This window comes from Pezoporus occidentalis, unplaced genomic scaffold, assembly GCF_034315485.1.
Source record: "Pezoporus occidentalis ecotype Australia unplaced genomic scaffold, CSIRO_AGI_Poc_V1 ctg42, whole genome shotgun sequence".
In the NCBI taxonomy this organism is placed as follows: Eukaryota; Metazoa; Chordata; class Aves; order Psittaciformes; family Psittacidae; genus Pezoporus; species Pezoporus occidentalis.
In genome coordinates this window covers 5327967-5354462 of record NW_026915747.1, presented here as the reverse complement: position 1 = coordinate 5354462, position 26496 = coordinate 5327967, and the positions used below count along the sequence as shown (strand labels likewise).

The following is a 26496-nucleotide window of genomic DNA, read 5'->3' as shown; positions in this document are numbered from 1 at the left end:
GATGAAAAGCCAAAAAGCTGTCAGCTTGCTCGGTACTGCTACAGGTAATATCTCTTAAATGAATGCTCATATTAGTATTCAAAAGATAGATGTTCAGAATTATTCTGTGTTATTTTAAGTTACTGGCTATAGAATCATAGAATGGTTTGGGTTGGAAAGGACCTTAAGATCATCCATTTCCAGCCCGCAGCCATGGGCAGGGACACTTCACACTGAGCCATGTCACCCAAGGCTCTGTCCATCCTGGCCTTGAACGCTGCCAGGGATGAAGCATTCACCACTTCTCTGGGCACACTGTGCCAGCGCCTCAGCACCCTCACAGGGAAGAGCTTCTTCCTTATCTCCAACCTGAACTTCCCGTTTCACTTTGAACCCATCACCCCTTGTCCTATGCTACCATCCCTGATTACGAGTCCCTCTCCAGCATTCTTGTAGGCCCACATGGGGATGATCCTACAGTAAAGGGTTTGAACTTGCTTAGTCAGATACTTCAGCTGATCTAGGAGCGACCAGAGGCAGGATTGCTGTTTCAAGAGGACATCAGCGTTTCAGATGTATGTTTTAGATCTGCTTTTGCCAATATATAGGCATTTGCTTCTTCCCAAAGATTTATGTGTTTAGAATTAAGCACATGCTAAATGCATTCCAGAGTTGGGGGTTTAAAGGCAAAACAGCTAAAACAAAGAAAATCTTTATAGCTGCTGCTTAGAAATAGGTGGATGCAAGTTCAGCTTTTCTCAAGTCAAAAATGCCCACTTGTAGCTTTACCAAATCAACTTAAATATTCAAGCTCTACATATCTTTGTTTTCAGTAGCTTGAGGAAGTTTCCCCAAGTTCAGGAGGGATCTGCAAAGTTAATTCCAATCCAAACCCAAATACTCATCTCAGCATGAGTGTGCTTGGTTCCGTCTTCGTGACATTTCCAACTGCATTTGGACAAACTGTGGCACAGCTGTGGAGGGGAAGGAGAAAGCCCAGTACAATAGACAATCTCTCTCCATTTTCAATGCAGCAATCATCATCTGATTAATGTACCGCTTGGCAAAAGCTAATAGACTGCAGTTCTCAATCGTTCTTACATTCCTTACTGGTACAATTTATAGTGGATGTTTTGCTTTGCAAGTGAGGCTCTTTCTTGATCCAGCTTTATGGTTCTCTTTCTTTTTTTAGGCCAGGCAGCTGGAAGAGAAGGACAGAGAACTGAAGAAGCACGATGCCTACTACAAAGAGCAGCTGGCTCGACTGGAGGAAAGGGTGAGCCTCTTTTCCCTTTTAATGAAGAGTTTTCTGTTCCTTTCTGCTGCTGACTTTCTGGTTATGTTTTACTGTTAAACAAGATGACTTTTCTAAGGAGATCAAGCTTAAAGCTGTGCCAGAGGGGTTTGTTTCTGTATGGACTGCTACTGCTTCTGGCTTGCTCAGATTTAAAGATGGGAATATTGTTTGCTTCACTAAGTTCTCGCTTTTGCAGTGTGATTTTATCTGTCCTAGTAATTGCATACAGAGACATGATCCGAACAAGGTAACTTTTGTAGTAGCACTGATGAAGAGCCAGTGTAAGTGAGTATCACCAAGTAGTCTTAAAATTACCTGTGAGGTGTGGAGATAAGACACTGATTTGTCATTGAAATCCAGTTGTTCTCGTTGGTTGGAGTGGTTCCTCCCAAAGCCACCAGTTCATGTAGAGCTTAAATGAGTTGAGAAGTTTGAAGTTGTTTATGCCACATTTAAAAAGCACTTCTATGCTTTTTTAAAAGGCTTTAAAAAGCCTTTATTTTTTTCCCATAGACTCAAAACTGAACAAAACAGCTTGATAAGCTGTGTGCCATGCTTACAGGATTTTAACATATTGCTCTTAGCATTCTTATTCTTTATAGGGTATTGTTTTATAGGTTGCTAATGTCAAATAATTACTGCTGTCATCACTTTCCAGGTCCCAGGTTGGTTGTAATCTTCAGCCTGAATCCATTTTCTTCCTGTACCCCTCTGCCTTCATCCTGAGCCTACCTATTGTTGATTAATATGAATTTCCTTTCTAGTTAGTTTTGAAAACAGTATTAACAAGATCTATATTCATTTATGCAATTTAGTAGGATAGAAGAAAAGCCCTTGTTTTTATGGATTAGGAAGAAGAGCATGTTGCATGAATTATCAGTGTGTATAATTAGTCTTAATGAATATTTTAAACAGAGGGCATATCAGATACTGTCTCCGTGTTTTGTCCTACCTTTTTGAAGATGACATTAATGAAGTCCATGTTCTTGGCAATGAAAAACAGTTTGAAAGGATGAGATTAAATTAGTTTAATGATTCTAAAATGGTGCATTATTTAAGCAGTTAAAATGAAGATCCTTCACAAAAACCCCTCTACAGAATGCCTTCCTTTATTCCCAAATAACTTGCTAGTGTTCGAGGAAAAAGCATCTTCAGTATCTCATCCAGAGTCGCTTCTTATGGGGTGTTTGTACCTCTGATACCAGTTATCAGCCCTCCATTTTATAGTTACAGTGGAGTAATTCATAGAATCATAGAATCCCAGCCTGGTTTGTACTGGAAGGGACCTTAAAGCCCATCCAGTTCCAACCCCCTGCCACGGGCAGGGACACCTTCCACCAGAGCAGCTTGCTCCAAGCCCCCGTGTCCAACCTGGCCTTGAACACTGCGAGGGATGGGGCAGCCACAGCTTCTCTGGGCAGTCATTCATAGTGCAGGGTGTGTGATAAGCTGTGATTCTTCATTTGAAAGCTTCTCTTTTACCTTTTTAAGGTGCTATGAACTAAATAAGATTTTATTCATAGCTGTTTTTAATGTTGAAGTAGGTCACTGATACAGTGTCTTTGGTTGCCCTTAGTAAGGGAAGACTTCCAATGTGAAATCATGTTTTTACATGTGTGTCAATATATCCTTGTTGTGTGCAAGTGAGATAATGGGCTTTAAATTTAAACGACTGTATTGAGTACTACTGAAGCATCATCCCCCCCAAGCAGTGTGGAATAGAGGAACTCTGCCATCTCTTGTTTTTTCTTCTTGGACTTGGAAGTCTCCAGGATTGCAGCAGGCAGATTGGAGCTGAGTGTCTTCTGCCATGGATGATGTTTGGTCTGTTTTCAGACGGGAGCTTTCATAATACTAACATTTGTCTTCTCATTCTGACTTTATTTGTAAGCTAAGAAACCTTCGCTTTGCCAAGTTGTCATCCGGTTTGGTTTTGGAGTACATGTGCATATCTCTTCTATGCTAAGAAAGAGTTGTTTGAGCTTTAAAAGGAGGTGAACTCTGTGCTCCAAATCTAACTTTGAACTTTTCAGAGATGGGGAGATTATAGAATGAAAACTTGCAAAAGCAGAGGGGTCGTGTCTCCTGCAATCCCGGCTTCACTGCTGCTGGGCCTGCAGCCATTACTAAGGTCATTTGTGAGATGCTGTGTTGGTGCTTTTTGAGCATTTGGATAGAAATAGAGCTTTAGGAAGAAAAGCTCTGGAAAGGTTTAACGTGCTGGAAATTACAGAACCTAATAACAATAACCTCCTGAACTTGTCCTGATTTCAGTGGGAGTCAGCCTATGAGTTGTTGAGCAGGGAAAAGATGGGAACGGGAGGCAGGATGGGAGCGTGGAGTAAGTGGAGAGTAGAGAAGTAACACCGGGGTGAAGAAATGTGCAGTATGAGTCTGTCAGCTGTGACAGGGGATGCTAATGACGTTCTCAGATGATTCTTACATCAAATAAGCACACTTTAAAGGTACTCGAGTTCTGTATGCGGTATTTCTGTCTGTTGCATCATGGAGTGTCAGAGCTCATCTGGATGATTAATTGGCTTTTTGATTACTTACCTTTTTCAATTAGATGCTTCCTATTTGTGTTCTTCAGTGCTGCTGGAGAAAAAACAATGCAGACGTTGATAATAAAGGGAGATGACAACAGAACAGATTAGTGTCAGCACAGTGTGCTCCTTATGGAGAGAATTATTCTCCATATTCAGCGCCAGATGAAGGCTGTCAATTATAAACTCTTTCAGTGAAGATGCTCAGCCTTTTCAGGGGATTAATACAGGCCCAAGTAACTGTGCGCCACTGACAGCTGGGATGCTAAAACATAAACAGTTCTATTCTCCAGGGCAATATCTGTTCATAAATTTGGTTTATGTGCTAAAAACCTTTTCATGCTTCCCCAAAAAACCCAGCGATTCCCTTAACAGCTGCCAGTCTTTCTAGGTCAAAGATGGCACATAAGATATGAGTTATTACATGCTCCACGGCAGCAACAGAAGTGAGATAGCTTAGCAAAGGAGTTAAGGAATCACCTTCTCATAGGATATATCTGATTGGGATGGAAAGCTGTTATTTAAGGGTTTGCACATTAAGCTTGGAGAAGAATTTGTCAGTGTTTTTCATTGTCGGCTTACAGGCTGATGGTGTATCTTGATTACAGCAAAAAAAACCCCTCAGAGGTAGCAGTGTTCAAATCATGGACATGTGTACCCTACGTAGTCTTAATGAATTACTCTAATAAGGTGGGATTAGTGGTGTTTTAAACCATTTGATTGTTCTTTTAAAACAAAGCAAGGAAAAGGGAAGCTAACATCTGGGGAGGATGGAGCAGCTTGCTACCTGGAATCCCAATCCTACAGCCTCTTTCTCTGATGTTGTCTCATGTGTGTCCACACGCTTCTGGATTTCCGAAGGGCAAACGTTGGCCTCTTCAGTCAATTGCTATGGGAAGTATTATGGCAAAGGGTACTAGGTGGTAAAGGGGCTCAAGATAGTTGGTCAGCATTCAAGGACCACTTCTTCAAAGCTCAGGATCAGAGTGTCCCAGTGAGTAGGAAGTCAAGGAGGGGAGCCAGGAGACCAGCATGGTTAAACAAGGAACTGCTGGGCAAACTCGTACGGAAAAAGAGAATCTATGGATTATGGAAGGAGGGGCTGGCCACTTGGGAGGAATATAGGACAGTTGTTAGAGGATGTAGGGAGGCAATTAGGACAGCTAAGGCCTCCTTGGAACTTAATCTTGCAAGTCGGGTTAAGGACAATAGAAAGGGCTTCTTCAAATACATAGCAGATAAAACTAACACAAGAGGCAATATAGGCCCACTGCTGAACGAGGTGGGTGCCCTGCAGACAGAGGATATAAAGAAGGCAGAGGTGCTGAATGCCTTCTTTGCCTCTGTCTTTACTCCTGCAGACTCTCCCCGGGGGACCCAGATTCCTATAGCCCTGGAAGGAGTCAGGATAAAGGAGGAGTTTGCTTTGGTGGATGAGGATTGGGTTAGGGATCAGTTAAGTAATCTGGACATCTATAAATCGATGGGTCTGGATGGAATACACCCGCGGGTGCTGAGGGAGCTGGCGGAGGTCATTGCTGGGCCACTCTCCATCATCTTTGGTAAGTCGTGGGAAACAGGAGAGGTGCCTGAGGATTGGAGGATGGCAAATGCCACGCCAGTCTATAAGAAGGGCAAGAAAGAGGACCTGGGTAATTATAGACCGGTCAGCCTTACCTCCATCCCTGGAAAGGTGATGGAACAACTTATTCTTGACACCATCTCTAGGCATATCAAGGATGAGGGGGTCATTAAGAGCAGCCAACATGGCTTTACCAAGGGGAAGTCATGTTTGACCAACCTTATAGCCTTCTATGAGGAAGTAACCAGATGGCTGGATGATGGTAGAGCGGTAGATGTGGTTTTTCTTGATTTCAGTAAGGCATTTGATACTGTCTTCCACAGCATCCTCACAGATAAGCTAAGGAAGTGGGGGCTTGGTGATCAGGTAGTGAGATGGGTCAAGAACTGGTTGGGAGGAAGAAGGCAGAGAGTTGTGGTCAATGGGGCAGAATCTAGCTGGAGGTCTGTGACTAGTGGAGTCCCTCAGGGGTCGGTGCTGGGACCAGTGCTGTTTAATATTTTCATCAACGACCTGGATGAGGGAACTGAATGTACCCTCAGCAAGTTTGCTGATGGTACTGAGCTGGGAGGAGTGGCTGACACACCAGAGGGCTGTGTTGCCATACAGCGAGACCTGGACAGGCTGGAGAGTTGGGCAGAGAGGAACTTGATGAAATTCAACAAGGGCAAGTGTAGAGTCTTGCACCTGGGGAAGAACACCCCATGTAGCAGTACAGGTTGGGGGCTGACCTGCTGGACAGTAGTGAAGGGGAAAGGGTCCTGGGGGTCCTGCTGGATAGGAGGATGACCATGAGCCAACAATGTGCCCTCGTGGCCAAGAAGGCCGATGGCATCCTAGGGTGTATTAGAAAGGGTGTGGTTAGTAGGTCAAGAGAGGTCCTCCTCCCCCTCTACTCTGCCTTGGTGAGGCAGCATCTGGAATATTGTGTCCAGTTCTGGGCCCCTCAGTTCAAGAAGGACAGGGAATTGCTTGAAAGAGTCCAGCGCGGAGCCACAAAGATAATTGAGGGAATGGAACATCTCTCTTATGAGGAGAGGCTGAGGGAGCTGGGACTCTTTAGCTTGGGGAAGAGGAGACTGAGGGGTGACCCCATCGATGTTTACAAATATGTAAAGGGTGAGCGTCACGATGATGGAGCTGTGTTTTTTTCAGTGATGTCCAGTGACAGGACAAGGGGCAATGGGTGTAAACTGGAGCATAGGAGGTTCCATGTGAACATCAGGACAAATTTCTTTACTGTGAGAGTGACAGAGCACCGGAACAGGTTGCCCAGGGGGGTTGTGGAGTCTCCTACACTGGAGATATTCAAGGCCCGCCTGGCCAAGTTCCTGTGTGATGTACTCTAGGTTACCCTGCTCTTGCAGGGGGGTTGGACTAGGTGATCTTTTGAGGTCCCTTCCAACCCTTAGGATTCTGTGATGCTGTCCCGCTATATTTATTGTTGTTCTGTTCAGTTTCTCCATGTCCATTGTCCTTTTATGATGCTGGTTTCCATGTCAGTTCCAAGCCCTGGTGGCTGTAGGCTTCAGAACCATCTCTGCATGTCTGACATTGTAAGTTCCAGTCACAGAATCATGGAATCAGCCAGGCTGGAAAAGTCCTTTAAGCTCATCCAGTCCAACCTTAACCCAGCCCTGCCAAGGCCACCACTGCCCCATGGCACTGAGGCCTCGTCTCCACACTGTGTGAACACTTGCAGGGATGGTGACTGCAGCCCTGCCCTGGGCAGCCTGTTCCAATGCCTGAGCACCCTCTGGGGAAGGAATTGTTCCTCACCTCCATCTAAACCTGCCCTGGTGCAGCTTGAGGCCGTTTCCTCTTGTCCCATCCCTTGTTCCTTGGGACAATTCAACAGTCAACATCAGCAGTTGCATTAATTTTGCCTGCAGAGCAGCTCACACCCAGTTGCTTTTCCTTTCGGATATCTTTGCTATGAAGGAAGTGTGACTAGATCCTCTTCTGCTTCTGGTTCTACTTCTGGCATCACACATGCGATGAGGTGTGTGATGAGGTGTGATTGTGCGCTCTTCTACTGCTTTGAGAATGATGCAGCTCTCCCTAATTCAAATTTTCATCGTCAAATCCAACTGTTTTCATGTTCTGCTGCTTCATAATACCATTATGCATCATTACCAGAACCATGCCCCTAGTCATAGGAGCAGAAGGAAATTAATTTTAATACACTGCTGTATGACAAAACTACTTAGTTTATCAGTGTGAATGAACAAGATATGTATCCCCATGTTAATCAGGGCATTTCTCACTCAGGCTAAGTTTCTATGCTTGTGCATAGAAATACTTGCACTAGTAGTATTAAGTAGTATCCATGTGAATATGTGTGTGGTATAAGGTGATAGAGTTATTCTAGAGCACAGGTGTGATGGGGAGCGCCTGAGGGACCTGGTGGGGGTTTAGTCTGGAGAAATGACTCAGGGGGTGCCTTATCCCTCCCTACAACTGCCTGACAGGAGGATGGAGCCAGGAAGGGGCTGGTCTCTGCTCCCAAGGAACAAGGGATAGAACAAGAGAAGATGGCTTGAAATTGCATTAGGGGAGATTTAGACTGGATATTATCACAGAGTCATAGAATGATTTAGGTTGGAAGGGACCTTAAAGCTCACCCAGTTCCAACCCCTGCCACTGGCAGGGACACCTTCCACTAGAGCAGCTTGCTCCAAGCCCCTGTGTCCAACCTGGCCTTGAACACTGCCAGGGATGGGGCAGCCACAGCTTCTCTGGGCACCCTGTGCCAGCGCCTCAGCACCCTCACAGGGAAGAGCTTCTGCCTTTATACCTAACCTGAACTTCCCCTGTTTCACTTTGAACCCATCACCCCATGTCCTGTCACTAGTCCCTTATGAAGAGTCCCTCCCCAGCATCCTTGTACCCCCCACAGATACTGGAAGCTGCTGTGAGATCTTTGGGCAGCTTCTTTTTTCCAGGCTGAGCAGCCCCAATTTATCTTGGGAGGAAAATAGTAGGCAACCCAGAAGGGTTGTCAAGCACTGGAACAGGCTGCCCAAGGAAGTCATGGAGTCACCATCCATGGAGGATTTAATAGACATGTGGATGTCATGCTTAGGGCCTTATTTTAGTGGTGGACTTGGCAGTGCTGGGTTAATTGTTGGACTTCATGATATTAAAGGTCTTCTCTATCTATGATAGATTCTTTTAGCATTTGGAGGTTTCAGCATTATTAGATGTGCTACAGGTTTAACAGTCAACAAGTTACTGCCCTGATAGTTCTTCCTTTCCCATTCTATCATGTCTGTGCGTGTCCTTGCTGACTTTAGTGGCCCTTGTGCAAGGACACCCCTGCCCCATACAGAGCGCAGTGCCAGATCAGAGCCTGGGGATGTAGACCTAAGTTCTGGCAATGTGATGCTCTTATCTGCATCCTTTTCTTTCATGCCTTAAATTCCAAGGAAGGATTTGCAAATTGTATGTTCAGCACTTAATTTGGGGATTCTACTTGCCATGTAGGCTGTCAAGGAGCATTAACCTTAAGGTAAGATGAGCACCCAGCGCACAAAGCTGATGGCACATACTATAGCAGGTGTTAAATAGTATTATCCATCCTACTTGCCACAGTAAATAGGATTTTGCTATTGTGATGTGTCAGGATTTTCAGAGAAATCAAATTTGCTAGACACTAAACTGCCATCCTTGTGCTGAGCAGCTTTATTCGGGGGTCCTGCGTTCATACTAATCCTGTTGGTAGGAAATGCTTATACCAATTGTGCAGGGGAATGATAATTTAATGATCTCTTCCTATTTTTCTATTCAAGGCTTAGAATGGACCAACATTGCAGCACGAGTCCCGGTGCTCAGAAAAGGAGACGATGCACGATTCAGCTTCACAGCAAAGTATTGGCTTTTTGTAGGTGTTCATAATGAACATAAGTGCTGAGATGGAAACAATGCGAGTTCCACATTTGTTCTGAGGCTTCAGAGCCTTGTTTACCTTTTCAGATCTCAACAACTAAATAACCAGAATCTGTTTGCTATGGCTTTTGTCAGCTGTAGTTTGCAAGATGTAGATAACAGAGGGGGGACTATTCTGAGGCAGTATAACAACCACAACCATTTTTATGCCCTGCAACATATTTTAGCAGTTTAAAGTTTTTTGTTTCTATTTGTTTTATCAGTCTGTTCCCTTCCTTTGATCTTGCCTGACTGTATCAGCAAGGATTCCATAAGCAGAGGATGGTTCTGCTCTCACCTCTTGTGTTTAGGAGTTTGTATTTGCTAGAGCAAACATGTTTACTCTCCACACATCCGTACTGCATTCTTTCATGTCTCTCAAAATCAAATAGCAGCGATGTAGGTTCCGTGTTTTGAGACTTGAGGCTGAATCCAGCAGATTAGGAAACGGTTTTGGCTGGTGGTAGAATGTGCTGAGCACTTAGGGGAGACACGGGGAAAGCTCAGAAAACCTTTTGTCATTGTTCCTGGAAGGAAATGGAATTAGCTCTGGTGCAAAGCAGACGGAGTTGCCAACTTGTACTTGTTGTTGAAGTGCAGTGTGTTGGACACACGTACTACCAGCAGGATTTTCCAGTTTGCCTATTGCAATACAAAACACTGCTCAAAGAGATTTCTGTTCTAAACAGAACGTGTAGCAACTGGAGTAATCACTGTTCCACATTTACCTTACACTTTGCATCTTTCTTACCATGGATGAGTAAAGCAGCTGTAATGCGCAGTGCCAGCAACATTGATAACATGGTCTGTAAAGGGATCATAGAATGGTTTGGGTTGGAAGGGACCTTAAAGCTCATTGAGTTCCAACCCCCTGCCATGGACAGGGACACCTTCCACTAGAGCAGCTTTCTCGAAGCCCCTGTGTCCAACCTGGCCTTGAACACTGCTAGAGCTACTCTGGGCACCTTGTGCCAGTGTGTTACCATCCTCACAGTAAAGAATTTCTTTCTTATATCCAACTTAAATCTCCACTGTTTCAGTTTGAACCCATTCCTCCTTGGCCTGTCCCTACAGGCCCTTGTCCCAAGCCCCTCTCCAGCTTTCCTGCAGCCCCTTTAGGCACTGGAGCTGCTCTAAGGTCTCCCCTTAAGGAGCCTTCTCTTCTCCAGGCTAAACCAGCCCAGCTCTCTCAGCCTGGCTCCATAAGAGAGAATCTCTTGTAACTTCCTCAACATTCAGAGTTTCTCCAGTCTCCCCTTCTTAGTCCTTTCTCTGAAGAGCTGAATTTGGCAAATGTGGTACAGCTAAAGATGCTTGGTCTTTTTCTTCTGCTTTTTAAACTGATGCTTCCAGTAATATCTCTGTTTTCTTTGACCTAACCAAACTCCCACGTTTCAGAATAGACTTGCTTGAATGGCAATCTATAGGCTTCTCTTTTAATTCCAAGTGAGCATGCCTGTGTTATCTTGCTCAACAATAATACTGAATTTTAACCCATCTTTATAGCAGGAGTCTCTAAATATCCATGATTTGAAAGAAAACAGTTCCATCATTCCTACCCCCTTCTGGTTTCATGAGATGTTCTCTTTGGTTTTTTTCTTGTTTCTATCTGGCTGCCTATCTATTTATCCCCCCCCCCCCCCCCCCCCCCCGTATCAAATAGCTGTTTATATATATATGTATATGTATGTATATACACACACAGGTATTGATATACAGACCCTGTATTTCAGTACATTAACTCCATTTCCACTTTTCAGATAGAAGCAATAACACATATTATGGCTTCCATTTGGCAAATTCCACCCTATATCTTATCATTATTAATGAATTGTATTATTTCTGTCAAGTTATTGGTATCTTTTTGCTTTTTAAATGGATATTCAGCTGCCACAGCAGGTTCCTGCTGTTCTCCCCAAATTGGAGACGTGGATATAAAATCAAGACATCTTAATGTCTCATTCTGTACTCGGGCCAAGAGCCTTTCCTGTGTCTGAGCTCATATGCTGCACCAAGGAGATAAAAGTAGGAGTTCATCAGAGTTTCCCAGTGCTTTGTATTGGCACACTGCTCCTGAAAACCACCCTTTTTAGTACTGACCAGCGCGTAATGTTTTTGTCAGTTGAGCATAATAAAGCTGTCAATCCAAGCTGTGATCTTGCTTCATGTTGCCAATATTAGAGAAATTCCTCTCTTTAAATGTCATTATATTTGGGGGCTGAAGCTTTTGTTGAATGCTTCTTGCCTGGCAGGTTGAGATTAGGCAACTTGCTACCAATTACAATATCTGAAACCTCAACGTGATTGACAAAGGCAGACTGAGCCGTAGCCTTCTGACTGGAGTGCTGCATTAATGCTCTACCACCGTATCTTGCTGAGCCACAGCCAGTGCTTGGAACACTTGGTTTTAAGCCTTGGGTTTATTTTTCTCCTGCTCATTCTCTCTTATTTACTATATATGAATCAGTAGATAAGATATTTGTTATTAAATACACACCTCACCCATCTATTTCTCTTCCCTAAGCCCACCAAATACACAGTGTTTTCTTCCGAGACGTTTTCCCCGTGAAACATACCTTTTTCACTCTCACCCTTCACTATCACATATCCAATCAATAGCAACGCTGGAATGCTGCTTAATAACAAAATAAGGAATTGTTCCACACTGAATAGTAGTAGTGGTGTTTCTCTAAATGTTTGCTTATAGCTTAGTTTCCCATTCTGTATGTCTGACTTTAGATAAAGGGAGTCCCAAAGTGGTGCGATAACTAACATGCCATTATTTTTGCCCTTGTGCAATAAGGCACCTGATAACTTCGAACAAGCAACTAGCTTCATATAGGTTGTTTGCAACCCTCTTTGTGTGCAAACCCATGGTTTGGGATGGTTTTTGCTTTGTTTGTAGTTCTAGTTTGGGGCAGAAGCTGAATAATTCCATGGTTTTGTTTCGCAGAAGACCAAAGGATAATGGTGCACTGGATGCAAACTACTAACTGAGTCCTGCATCAGGGATGTCTCTATGTGATCTTTAAAGACTTTTCTAATACAGTTATATTATTTTACAGTTTTTTTTATTTTATAATACAGTTATAGGGTTTTTTTCCTTTCTTTTATCTCCATCAGTATCTCTCTGTAACCCATCATCATTCTTACAACCTTCTTTTCCCAAGTTTCTTCTGGTTTACTACATTTTTCTTGCGTACCTGTCCAGAACTGACTCTGATACATGATCATGGAATGGTTAGGATTGGAAAGGAGCTTAATATCATCTAGTTCCAACCCCCTCCACTCTTCCTGCTATATTTCATTCTGCTTTTTGGCCTAAAATGCACTTTTAAATTCACCCTGAAGCCTCTTTTTTTTGCCCATAGGATGCCCCAGTGTAATTTCCTACTGAATTTTGGCACTGATATTGCCTCAGATATGGGGAAAGGTACTGTCTGTATTATGCAGAGGTACACTCAGAGAGGTGGGATACGCTTTGACTGGAAATAAGGATGCTCAAAACCTTTACAATTCAAACTCTTGGGGATTTTGGTAGTTAATAGGGGATTTACTGACCCAAGAAACAAGGAAATCGTATTTCTCAGGAATTGGCTATTTATATAGTGCTTTGTGTTTGTCCAGCTATCATCTGGCTTTATAAAGATTAGTTCTTTCAAAAGCCCATTTCTGTTCCTGCAGCTCTTAAGTCCTCACTGCTTGAATTACGGGTTCTTTATCCTTAACTTTTCCTCAGGTATACAATTATCACTGCTCCAGATCTCAGCATTCACTGACCTCCTGCTATACTTAAAAAATAGGAATTTATTTATGGTCCCATGATAACTGGTCATCACTAATCATTATTTTTCCCCGAGAGAGTTTCAGTTTGTGTTGAAGTCGCTTTGGTGCTTGTGAAGTCTGAACACGTACACGTGTTCCTTCTATAAATGAAAAGTACAGATGAGGGTGCTGAGGCGCTGGCACAGGGTGCCCAGAGAAGCTGTGGCTGCCCCATCCCTGGCAGTGTTCAAGGCCAGGTTGGACACAGGGGCTTGGAGCAAGCTGCTCTAGTGGAAGGTGTCCCTGACCATGGCAGAGGGTTGGAGCTGGGTGAGCTTTAAGGTCCCTTCCAACTGAACTGATTCTGATTCTAACATGAGGCAGTATTAAAAACCAAAGCTGTTGGAAAGCAGCATGTTGGGCAGCTCCTTCAGTCTTCCTCCTTATTCCTGTGTCCGAAATCATGCTGTCAGGAGAGCTGGATAACACTTTTCCTCTGCGACTGCTTGCCTTGTCTGATGGAAGGGCTGAAAATCACAGCAAGCGGGACCTGACTGCATGGTGTGGGATCAAGCACATCTCTCCTGTGGGATGGCTGTTCCACAGAAGCAACTAGTGGATGCTAACAAGGCTGGGCAGGCTGTTCATCCAGCACTGCTCACTTTTATGAATACAAACCAGTGGATTCTTACAGTTAAACATAAACATGTCACCGTTGCCTGAGCCTCCTTTAGCACTTGCCTCCACATCTGTTTGCAGTTATCTTTCCAGCTTTGCTTGTCCCTTTTCTCCTTCTTAAGAAGCAAAGAAAAGTATCAGGAGAGAGAAATTTTAATAGGCAAAATGGAACAAACCAAAGAAATTTGTCAGTTGAATGTTAAAAGAGAGAGCTGAGCGTATTCATGAGATGTGGCAAAATGTTTTAACATATGGGGAGTTAATGAATAAGCAGCTTTCATTTCACCCAGGTCTGTTCCCTCCTCCCACCCGCTTTCCTTGACAGAAGCTGAAGTTTGGGAACAAATACTGTACTGAATCAACACTGTATTAAAACAGCACTCGGTGAGATAGTGTGCTTGCGTTTCTTTCTCAAGGTAACCCATTCAGACAATACTGCCCCTCTAAACTGAACCACCTGAGAAGTCAAACACTGAATTTTTAGGATTCCTTCTAGAGATTTTAGTTATATAAATATAGGTATAACTAAATCTTGAGAATTTACTGCTTCCATGAGACATGGAATAACTCCGCAGAGATAATCCTTTAGGCTCTTTCAGTTTCATGGGAATCTGATAGAAATGTTTTCCTTTGAACATATTTATCTTTTTAATATATTTATACTTTAATTGCCAGTAATTTTACTTCGGGCAAGCTGAGCTTTGGATGTGAAAGAGTGGAATTCAGACCAGGCTCTGTTTTCCCATATTTTCTATTCTGTCCTTCATGCAAGTACCTCATTTAAATATACTTTCCATTTAAAGATGTCTTAATGACGGTATGTGCATTAAAGCTTTCTCTGAGCACCTTTTCTCTTTAAAATGATGACACTGAGTTGGGTGTAAGTGTTGATCGGCTGGAGGGTAGGAAGGCTCTGCAGAGGGATCTGGACAGGCTGGATCCATGGGCCAAGGTCGGTTGTATGAGGTTCATCAAGGTTCAGTGCCGTATCCTGCTCTTGGGTCACAACAACCCCATGCAATGCGACAGGCTTCAGGAACAGTGGCTGGAAAACTGCTCAAGGAAAATGACCTGCAGTCCTGGGGGTGCTGATGGAGCTGAGCATGAGCAGGTTGTGGCCTGCTACCAGCATCCTGGCCTGTACCAGCACCAGTGTAGCAGCAGGGCCAGGGCAGTGATTGTTCAGCTCTGGGACCCTCACTACAAGAGAGACATTGAGGTGCTGGAGCAGGGCCAGAGAAGGGCAATGGAGCTGGTGCAGGGCCTGGAGCACAAGTGTGATGGGGAAGGGCTGAGGGACCTGGGGGGTTCAATGTGGAGAAGAGAAGGCTCAGGGGGGACCTGATGGCTCCCTCCAACTGCCTGAGAGGAGGATGGAGCCAGGAGGGGCTGGGCTCTGCTCCCAAGGAACAAGGGATGGGACAAGAGGAAACGGCCTCAAGCTGCACCAGGGCAGGTTTAGATGGAGCTGAGGAACAATTCCTGCCCCAGAGGGTGCTCAGGCATTGGAACAGGCTGCCCAGGGCAGGGCTGCAGTCACCGTCCCTGCAAGTGTTCACACAGCGTGGAGACGAGGCCTCAGTGCCATGGGGCAGTGGTGGCCTTGGTGGTGCTGGGTTAATGGTTGGACTGGAGGAGCTTAAAGGCCTTTTCCAACCTAAACAATTTTATGTTTCTGTGATTTGATGATTCGGTGATTTTATGAATCTTGTGATTTTTATGAGTCCTTTTTCTGCCTAAGCAGTAGTTAGTGATTTTTCCCATTGTAAAGCAATGATGTTGATGTGAAATGTTCCATACGTTGTTGTAAATAGCCTTGTAAAGCTAAAGGCTGCAATAACCTTCCTGAGCACACACCAGCTTCATTTTCACTGCTGTCAGTCTGAGTGATATTTTAATTTTTCCTGCCCCTAAAAATACTTCAGCCCTGTAAGTGATAGATAAATGAGAGAATCCCTAGGAAATGCTGCAGAATGTTTCTATTTGCCAGCACAATAAATGCAGAAGCTAATAAATGTCCTCTTATATCAGGAGGAGGCGTATAATGAGTAAATGATGGGAAAAGGAATTTGGGAAATAAACGATCAAGCCAATCTGAGTTGACAAAGCACTTCTTAATAACTCGGCCATCGGTGGGAGAGGGCTCTGTGAGGAGCTGCTGAAACACGGGGCTAGAGACAGGCCATTGACATCTGGAACTGATGGATATTGTGGGGCTGGTTGAGGTTCACTGGGCAATAAGCTGGGATTCAGACACAGCCTTTTCCGTGAGAGGTTTTGATGGTTCACCATGTGTGCAGATAAGAAGGGACAGTGGATTTCATCCTTGTTTCTGGAGGGTAGAGTCATTGACTGGTTTGCATTGGGAGGGACTTTCAAAGCTCATCTAATCCAACCCCCCTGCAATGCACAGGGACATCTTCAACTGGATTAGATTGACCACAGCCACATCCAGCCTGGCCTTGAATGTCTTCAGGGATTAGGGCATCCATCACCTCTCTGGGCAACCTCTGCCAGTGTTTCACCATCCTCATTGTAAAGAATTTCTTCCTCACATCCAGCCTGAGTTTCTCCTCTGTCAGTTTGAAGCTATCACCCCTCATCCTATCGCAGCAGGCCCTGCTAAAAAGCCTCTCACTGTTATAGGCCCCTTTAAGAACTGAAGGGCCACAGTAAGGTCCCCTTGGAGCCTTCTCTTCTCCTGGTAAAACTCTCTTAGCCTTCTGTCACAGGAGAGATGCTCCATCCCTCAGCATTTCCATGGCCCTCCTCTGGACCCTCTCCAACAGGTCCATGTCTTCCCTGTACTGAGGACTAAGCACTACTGAGGGTAAGCACAGAGAATGCTGCTGCCTGGGATGGCTTTGTGAAAAGGACACAGGTAACACCATGCTTGAGGAAATCACTGCTCCTTACTGTGTTACAGTGTCCTCATACAGGTGCATCATCTTTCTCATTGCCCTTTTATTGTGTTCATCATGTGCAAGGGGGTCTTAACGTCAGGGAGAGTGTGACCACAGTAAGAGCTATAGAATCACAGAATCCCAGGTTGGAAGGGACATCAAGGATCATCTGGTCCAGCCTTTCTAGGCAACCCATGACCTGGACCAGATGTCCCAGTTGAACTGAAGTCTTAGGATGCTGATCACATTTTAAGCCCACTGCAGAGAGAAGATTGTGTTGTATCAGCGTTTGTGGCACGGATCTCAGCCTTGGCCAGGCTTTGCCATGGGAGTGAAAGATGAAGTAAAGTCTTTTCCTGTGTTGAGAATTCAGTATGTAAATGCAGATTTCCATATTTTTCTGTATTCTGTGGAACTCTTCAGAAATTAAAAGTATTGGGCTTTAAGAGTGGGAGAAGGAACTCAGATTCAAGATGACCAGAAGGGTTTCTGGGAGGAAGACTGGGGAAAATGTGAGAGAAGAAAGACAATCGGAATAATGGACTTGGTGGCAGCTTCTTTGCAGCCAAGTTTTTGCTTTAAAGAGAACAAAACCAATTCGTCTCGGGCATTACCCAGATTCCTTTAAAATCCCTTGCTCCCCGTTCCTTCAGAAGGGATGAGATAGGTGGCATTGAGTTTCTGTATTTGCGAGGTCCTTCCTGGAAAAATAATGTGTCATTTTTACACTGATACTTCCAAGGTGAAGGTTTTTTCTCTCATATTCTGTTTTAACTGCTTTTCAGGCTGTTTATGGGTCTGTGTCTGATAACATGCTCTGTATGAAATAGATCCAGCTCAGCTGCAGAAGGGATCGCTGTTGCTCCTGTACTTTTTAATTGGGATGTCACCACCGCTTAGGAAAAGAGGAAGGAAGCCATCAGCAGCTGGGAGAAGGGACAGAAATGATAATACCAGGCTGGTGGCATGTTCAGCTCTTTAAACATGTCAGAGAGAATTGAAAGTCCCCCCATCTTCTGCCTTTCCAACTGAAAAGCATTATACCTGAATGCTGCGACTTTTCAATATGCTTCTATTCACATGCATATTTCTCTGCCTCAGAAGGCCTTTCCTTTTGAAATATGGGGAGATAATCATGTGTTTGGAATGAGCAGACACTCTCCTGCCACTTTTGAAATCTTTATGGGTTTTCCCCCCCCCCATGTCAGAGCTTAACCCTTTGCCTTACATGGGCTGTCATCCCATAGGAATATGGATTTATGCGCGCTACAGCACACAAACAGAGCTGCAGTAATTAGGAAGCGGTTCAAATAAACCATAGCAGAGGAGTGCAAACATATGTCTTAATCCTGAGAAAAGAATTAGATGTTATTTAAATGCCTTACCTTAATAACATTTCAATGTTTCCATATCTGGTACCACTATAATCCAGTTAAAGATGTCTTTTCCTACAACAAAATCTATTGTGTGCTTGTCTATACGTTTATCAAAGCCCAAAGAAGATATTCCTCATTCCTAATAGGCTGTAACAGTAATACAGAATATGGGTTTGGGTGTTTGAGACCATATGTATTTTTAAAAGCATTGCAGATAATTGTTGCTCTGTGCCAGCTCACATGTCTGTTGGTGCCAAGTTTGCTACCGTTTTAAGTAGTTAATCCTCCCCTCCCTTCAGTGCTTCGAAGTAGAAGCATCGTAGTGCCTGGTAGCAGTAACATGCTGTAAACTGTAATTGCTGCTTTCCACAGGTATAAATACTTGCATTTTGACCTGTGTTATAGAAGGTGCCTCTATTTAGTTTAATAAGTGGCAATTCAGCCTTTGAGTAACAAGTAAATGTTTGAACAGAAAATCCGAATGTTCTGCCTCGTACCTTGAAAATCCACCAGTTTTTCGTGGCCTCAGTTTCTCTGAGCAAGGAAAGAGCAATGCAATCACCAAATATATTGAGAGTGAATTCTCTGTTAAGTTCTATGGGAGATACTGCACAATTAATTGCCTGGAGAAATGAGTTAAAACCTGCAGTCTTATGTATTAACCATTTTATCCTGCAAAATGTCTACAGTTATGAAGGCATGATTTTGAGTTACTCTTTTCTTGCCTAACCTGTTGAACAGGCTTCTAAATCATAGAATCCTGGACCGGTTTCTGTTGGAAGGGACCTTAAAGCTCATCCAGCTCCAACCCCTGCCACGGGCAGGGACACCTTCCACTAGAGCAGCTTGCTCCAAGCCCCTGTGTCCAACCTGGCCTTGAACACTGCCAGGGATGGGGCAGCCACAGCTTCTCTGGGCACCCTGTGCCAGCGCCTCAGCACCCTCACAGGGAAGAGCTTCTGCCTAAGAGCTCATCTCAGTCTCCCCTCTGGCAGGTTAAAGCCATTCTCCTTGGCTTGTCCCTGCAGGCCCTTGTGCAAAGTCCCTCTCCAGCTTTTAGGCACTGGAGCTGCTCTCAGGTCTCCCCTTCAGGAGCCTTCTCTTCTCCAGGCTGCCCCAGCCCAGCTCTCTCAGCCTGGCTCCAGAGCAGAGCTGCTCCAGCCCTCGCAGCATCTTCATAATCTTTTTTTAGAAGCTGTGTATTGTTCAGTAAAGCATAAGGAGAAAAGAAAAGCGTTATATGCTTTATATACTTTGGAATAAGAGAAGAGCCATGGTATTAAATCAGGAGACCAGGAGCCCTTTTTGAGGGGGTACCATTCCTACCCTGGGTGTCAGGCGCTCAGCAGCTCTGCCTCCTTATTTAACACCTTCAGACAGTTTCCTGTAGATGAAGCCGTTCAGTTTGGTGTGTCTATAGGAAACACTGTTGGTATCTTGGCTGTCTTCTCTCCTTTAATACCAGTGAATAAATACACTCTTCCTTTTTTGACATAACCCTACCAAATAACACATTGCCAGTGCAGCACACCCCTTGAAATGAATCCACAGCATACTGTATTCATTGCACTTTTCAAACAGCTTTCATTATCTTCCTTCCTTCTTAAGAATGTACTGCCACTGCTGTCACTTAATTTCTTGGAGCTTTCCTTAATTATATGTTTAAAAGAAGGTGCAGGATGCTGAAGGCTTGAGAATCTCTTGCAGCTGAGCAGGCTTTCACTGAGCAAAACAGCCTATTGCTGCGTGTAGGTAAGGTGAATTATTGGTAACAGCGGAGGTTGGGCTTCCTTTTGTTAGAAAATGTGAAGGGTTTTTCTTTTAATGCTTTTCCAAAAGCAGAAAATGACCCTTTTAAATGCAGAAAACTGCAGTGTTGGTTTTTTTTTTGTCTTTGAATTGTTGCCGTGAACTGACAAGAGACGATTTCAGGTACCTGTAAAACTGAACGAACTTCATAAAAACTTGAAAGAGCCTTACGAGACCTGTGCTTTCTTATTGGAGAATGAAGCGTAAGGTGCTGGGTGTGTTTGTACCATACCGTGTGTGGAATGTGTTTGAAGTGGGCGTTTTACCAGTGGTTAACAGACCAAGGATTTATTGCCCATGCCAGTGGGGTTGGAACTGGATGATCTTAAGATCCTTTCTAACCCGGTCCATTCTGTGATTCCATTCTATGACCATATTTGAAGGGCCATACAATGTCTTTTTATTTGACTACTTGTTGTAATTAAACCAAGTTTTGAGATACATGAACTTATTTTCATGTGGCTCTGAGTTTACTGGCAGGATTTTACTTCTGTTCTTGTCCAGGCTTTCAGAAATAGTATGAAAGATGAGTAAATGGAGATGGAGTAAATAGCTTCAGCGTGCAGGTACCATAAATACAGTTCCTGGTGGCATGATCCACAGGAGACAGGTTTACTATAAATGAGGAATCATTCTTGGAGGTGTTCAAGACTCAAGTGGACAAGGTCCTGAGGAAGTTGGTCTAGTTGGACGTGATTTGAGCTAGGAGGGTGGAATGAGCGGCTTCTGAAGGTGCCTCCTGTATTATTCTGAGTGAACAATATAAAGCTACAGATTCACTTGTTACAAGGAGAAAATTAATACATAACTACAGCAGTGCACACAGCATCGCAAAGAGCTGCTCTGTAGTATTCAGTAAGCTTACAGTGGTCTAGATCCTACAAGCTATTTCTAGATCTTGTGATAGGAACATGGATGTTTCTCCCATAATGGGTTTCAGATAGCTGACCAAATCAGAGGTATGGAAGCTTTTGTTGTGTAGCTTTGGTACTGTGGAGGAAAAAAGAAGAGAAGAAATATTGACTATATCAAGTGCATTCTGAATGCTCCCATACGTGATTATACACATAACTTGTTATGTAGAGTGCAATGCAAGAATCAGAACTGGCAGGTACGTCCACCTATTTATCAGGCAACTGTTAATCGATACAGAGGTATAATTTATCTAGCTAGACCTGTTGCTGTAAGGAATAAAGAACTATAAACGACTGCAGTTGGGTTTCTGCTATTTTGAAAAGAGCTTCTGTGTGTGACTCTTCTCTCAGCTGTTATGTATTATTTTGCTGTTTTATTGGCATAGTACAAGTGTGAAACAGAGTAATTGCCTCAGAGAAGTCGGTCTAAATTACAATGTCTTTCTACATCCTCCTTGGTGAGAGTCTGTGGCACTGATGCATTTCTTGTCACTTAGCTTTCAGTGGAAACATCTAGCCTGCATTAAATAGCTGGCTTCACTCAGTAGCTGCTGGTGATAGATACTACTGAAGTCTGGCGAAACTATCTCGTTGTTTTAGAAAGGGAATGTTTTGCTGTCCATTGACATAGTTAACAAACTAGGAAGGAAGAAACTAAAGAACAATAGTTTAAATGTCTGCCTATAAGTAGCTGAGGTTAGGCATGGCCAGTCATAGAACTGGTTAGGTTGGAAAAGACCTTTAAGATCATTGAGTCCAACTGTTAACCTAACATTGCAAGGCCGCCACTAAACCATTGCCCTAAGCACCATGTCTATGGGTCTTTTAAATACCTCGAGGGTTGAGTTACCCATCCTAAAGAGACAAATGCCAACAGGGATAGAAGGATTAGCAGACCTGCTTCATAACAGCTTCATAACGTTTGCCAGGTAAGTGGATGTGGGGTGGGGGCACGACGCTATATCTGTAACAGAGTGTGTTCTCACAAGGCAACTAAAATGCTCTTCAGAGGTGAAAGGCAGTGGATGTCTGGGGAAATAAGAGGTGTATAGCACAAGTGATCACTTAAAATGGAAAGTAAAAATGAAGAACAGTGGGAGAATATACGTATGTAGGCCAGAACATACACTAAATACCTGTGTGGGATGGCTGAAAGGCACAAGAATGGCTGCGGCTCGGAAGATGCACTGAGCGCTGCAGGAGGGAGAATTGAAATGGATAGTAGGAATAAACAGCACCTGCCAAGAATGCAGGAAAAAGAAGCCCAGTAAATAGAGGGAATCATCTCTCGAGGTCATGAAACATAGTTATAAGTTATGACTGTTTTCAGAGGTCTGCATTTGAATTATTTAGCCTAACGTATCATCCAGCTGTAGGAGTTCTGTGGCATGTTGCCTTATTACTTGAGAGCAGTAGACCCATGTTTTTAACTTCCAGAGCAATGAATTCGGTGCTGATGATTACACTATGGCATGCTGAGACACTTAATAGGTTTCTTTTTCCTAGTTCCTGTATTTTTTTAGCAGGTTTTTAAGTGAGGAGGCCACCTGCCTTGGTTTTGGCTGCTTTTCTTTCCAAAGGCTGTTTCTGAACAGAATGGGTCTGCTGGGACACACTGTTGTAAGAACATAGAGAATTTCCCACATTACTTTGATTTAAACATGTTCAGAGCTCGTTTAGTGTCTTGCTTCGCTAAATATAAGCACAGTTCTCAATCTAGAGTGAGTGTAAAATGTAGTTTTCTTGGGTTCAGGTACTTATCACTCATCCAAATACACACAATGTTTTTCACCAAGCAGTATTTTATACCCTTAGCATTCTTGCTGTACCAGTCCTGGTATTTCCTCACTGCTGACACGTGGTGTTCAAAGCAGCTGCAAAAGACCATCCTTGAAGCACTTTAGAATCACCAAAACCTGTTATTGATAAGTAGTTTTGCTTAGATCTTCTTGTACAGCATCAGCTGTCAGTCAGTCGATAAGTTGTGATTGAAAGACCTTGCCTTGACACCTTGTAGATGGTTTGACATGGATTGTGAGCTTCGCACACTGAAAAGATGATCTCTCCGTATTCACCTCCTCTTTACTGACCTGCAGGTCCTGGCATCAGCAGAAGCCTTTCACCTGACAGTGATGTAGACAACTAGATACCAGTATTTAGAGTATTTGTGCCAGCAATATCTGAAGAGGACTGTTGGTCTGACCAAATACAAATATTAGAATCATAGAATCGTTAGGGTTGGAAAGGACCTTAAGGTCATTCAGTTCCAACCCCTGCCACAGGCATGGACAACTTGGACTAAACTACGTCACCCAAGACTCCATCCAGCCTGGCCTTGAACGCTGCCAGGGATGGAGCATTCACAGCCTCCCTGGGCAACCCATTCCAGTGCCTCACCACCCTCACAAGGAAGAACTTCTTCCTTATGCCTAACCTGAACTTCCCCTCTTTCAGTTTGAACCCATCACCCCTTGTGCTGTCACTACAGTCCCTGATGAAGAGTCCCTCTCCAGCATCCTTGTAGCCCCCTTCAGACACTGGAAGCTGCTCTGAGGTCTCCATGCAGCTTCTCTTCTCCAGGCTGAACAGCCCCAGTGTTCTCAGCCTGTCTTCATACAGGAGGTGCTCCAGTCCCTGATCATCCTCATGGCCTCCTCTGGACTTGTTCCAACAGTTCCATGTCCTTTTTATGTTGAGGACACCAGAACTGCACACAATGCTCCAGGTGAGGTCTCACGAGAGCAGAGCAGAGGGGCAGGATCACCTCCTTCGACCTGCTGGTCACACTCCTCTTGATGCAGCCCAGGATACGGTTGCTTTCTGGGTTGCGAGTGCACACTGAAGCCGGCTCATGTTATATTAAAGTGGTCCTGAATAATAAGCTTATCTTACTTGAATACTGCAGCTCATAACTCCACCATACGAGGAGTTTGGTAGCATCCAACTCGTTAATGAGTTTCAATATTAGCATTCCCTGTGCTGAGATGGTTACCTGAGAAAAGTCACCACAACCTGGTATCAGTTCAGACAAAACACTTTAAAGCTGTGACAGGGAGACAGGACCAAGCCTGCATGGTGACAGTTTTGCCAGGGCAATTGCATTAAGAGAGATGGAATATTTTAGCATTTCTTTCCAGAACTTTATTCTTGATCTCTTGAGGGTTGCTGCCTAAAAGTATTCTTTGTGGCAGCATTGTGCTTTTCAGAAAATGGTAATCTTCCACTCATTATGCCCTCAGGCAGCCAATCTGACTGAGCACTGATAGTGGTGGATCTAATAAACAAAGCTAAACCCAGCTATTTTCCATTTATTTGAAAGAAGATGGAGCTAATCTGTGATTCTTTATGTTGGGCTTCTGCCACAAGATGAATCTCACGTACAGCTGCGGAGCAGATTGCACATCTACGAGCCAAAAGAGATTTTCATTCTGATATCGGATATATATCACTGACTGCAAGTATATATATCCCTAGGATTATTTGGACTGGAGGGGGCCTTGGAAGGTGCAGCCCCTTTCTCAAGGCAGGATCAACACTGAGACAGGTGAGGTTGTTGAAGGCTTTGTCCACTTGGATCGCTGATGACCTGCAAGGCTGGAGATAGCACAACCCCTACAGATCCCTGTTCCTCTGCTTATTAAGCCTTGGAGGGAAGTATTTTTCCTTACATCTGTTTTGAAGCTCTACTGTTTTGATTTACAGCCACTGCACATCAGTAGAGAGCCTGTCTCCATCTTGTTGATAAACTTCTCTAAGGGCTTTTAAAGCTACTGTTAAGTTCCCCAAGGTCTTCCTCTTCTCTGGGCTAACCAAGTCATATTTCCTTGGCTTCTTGTAGGGCATGTGCCCCAATTTGGTGTCCCCTGCAAACTTGGTAAGCATGCATTCTATCTCCAGGTCATGGATAAAGATGTTAAACAGGGATGGGTGCAGTATAGGCCCCCACATGTAGCTGGCCTCCAAGTAGACCCTGATGATCCAGCCACATTTTCACCCATAATTCACAGAAAAGCAATTTTCTCTTACTGTTTTGACCACTTAACTGGGATATCAGTCTGCCCCTGAAAGCTGTCCAAAATGACTTTGAAACACGTAGTATTTCAAGTGATTTTCCCAGCTAATTCTCTATGTGCAGAGGATGGAGGAGCATGATCTTCAAAATACAGCTGCTGTAGTAGAGCTACGTTGAACCCAGTGCTATCTCTGTTACAGGTTTGCAAAGCCATCTCCCTGGGTCACTTCAGATTGTCTTCTCTTATGAATGTATTATTCCTAGCACTGCAGTCTGTACCTGATACCAGTGAGAGAAAGGATTTATCAATTTAGATTTCTTGGCCATCACCTCTGGAACCAGCAATACCCATGCCAATGTGCCTCAGCAGTTGGCAACTTCCCATGTTCCTATGCCATTTTGGGGAGGGAAGTTTGCTTTAGGGCATGGAGAAATAATACCCATTGGTACCTTAGGGAGAATGTAATTTATAGTGTGTAACAGTGAAAAGGGGAGAGGCTGAGAAGGAAAAGTGTAAATAGGAATCATTTAGAGGTGGCATCTTGTCGTCGGTAGGAGATGTAAATACAGTTGTGCATTTACACGGGCATCTCTAAGGTTGAGAACATTTGTATTAAAGGCTGTAGCACAATTACATGCAGATTAGATGCTTGGCTGAATACCTGTGGGAACTTTGAATAGATTTGTCCTTTTCACAAAGGTTTTCATTTTCTGTGGCAGCTCTGAGCGTTAAAAAAATAGAGATCAATGTTCTACCAGGGCAGAAAAGGGAAGCGAAGCATATCTTGGGAGAAACTTCAGAGCCATTAATAGTTGCAGTTAAAGATATTAGTTACTGGTGCCTGAAAAACAGAAATGGAAACGTAAAAGAAAAGGTCAAAGAATATGCTATTCCCCCCATTTTCTACTGATAACTGAGTTAAGTGCTTTGCCCCACTTGCTGCGCACTCACTGTTTCTCTTCCACAAACACACACATCATGGAATCAAATGATGTGGGGAAGTGAATTGTTTTCTTGCCGGGTATTTGTCAAGATGCAGCTTGTGTTTCTCCTTTGCTTCCTGTGTTTGAGTGGGTCTCTGGCATCTTCAGCACTGTTTTGGATACCTGTTTGCTGTTTTATCTCTCTTTAGATGGCTGTGTGGTGGCATGGGTGTCCAGAGGCCTTCCTTCGATCCCTAATAGTTCAGACATCTATCAGAGGAGGACTCTCATCTAGAGCCAGGACAGAAGGGGCAGATGAGGTTTTATACAGGGCTTAAAGGGCAGAAGAGAGGGTGAATTTGAGCCTATATGAGAAATAAGTATCTTCAGGCAAACTCCACCAAAACCCTGAAAATGAGCCTTAGCCTTAACTTTCCTAATATCCAGATGTCCTCTGTAGGCTTAGTTCAGGAAACCAGATCACTACCCTGAAGGGAATTTTAATCATGGGGCTTCTCTTCCACTTTGTCTTCTCTCTTCCTGCCTTACAGCTACGATTCCCACTTCTTGCACATAAAATGTTCTCCTCTGCTATGAAAGCACATCCCCTGATCTGTCCATGCATCTTTAGCCTCTGGCTATTCCTGTGTTGTCCTGAACACCCTCATTATATGGTCAGAGCCTCTCATTGAGGGATCTTTTGGGTGCTTCTCTGAAGGTTACGTTTCTGCTGCAGTTCAGAATTGAAATCCTGGTTTGCTTTGGCCAGCAACCATTCCTTCAT

The 26496-nt window shown here is 43.9% G+C and overlaps 1 protein-coding gene and 1 long non-coding RNA gene across 3 annotated transcripts in view; one reads left to right on the top strand and one right to left on the bottom strand.

Moving 5' to 3' along the window:
- Positions 1–26496, bottom strand: part of LOC134171747 (uncharacterized) — a 369803-nt gene that overhangs the window by 72750 nt on the left and 270557 nt on the right. The gene's annotated exons all lie outside the window — the stretch shown is intronic.
- The window catches only part of CHCHD3 (coiled-coil-helix-coiled-coil-helix domain containing 3), a 161383-nt gene that overhangs the window by 94421 nt on the left and 40466 nt on the right, over positions 1–26496 (top strand). For both annotated transcript variants that reach the window (XM_062634264.1, XM_062634263.1), the window contains exon 5: positions 1172–1255. In XM_062634264.1, coding sequence (XP_062490248.1) covers positions 1172–1255 — 84 coding nt within the window. The remainder of the gene's footprint in view (positions 1–1171; positions 1256–26496) is intronic.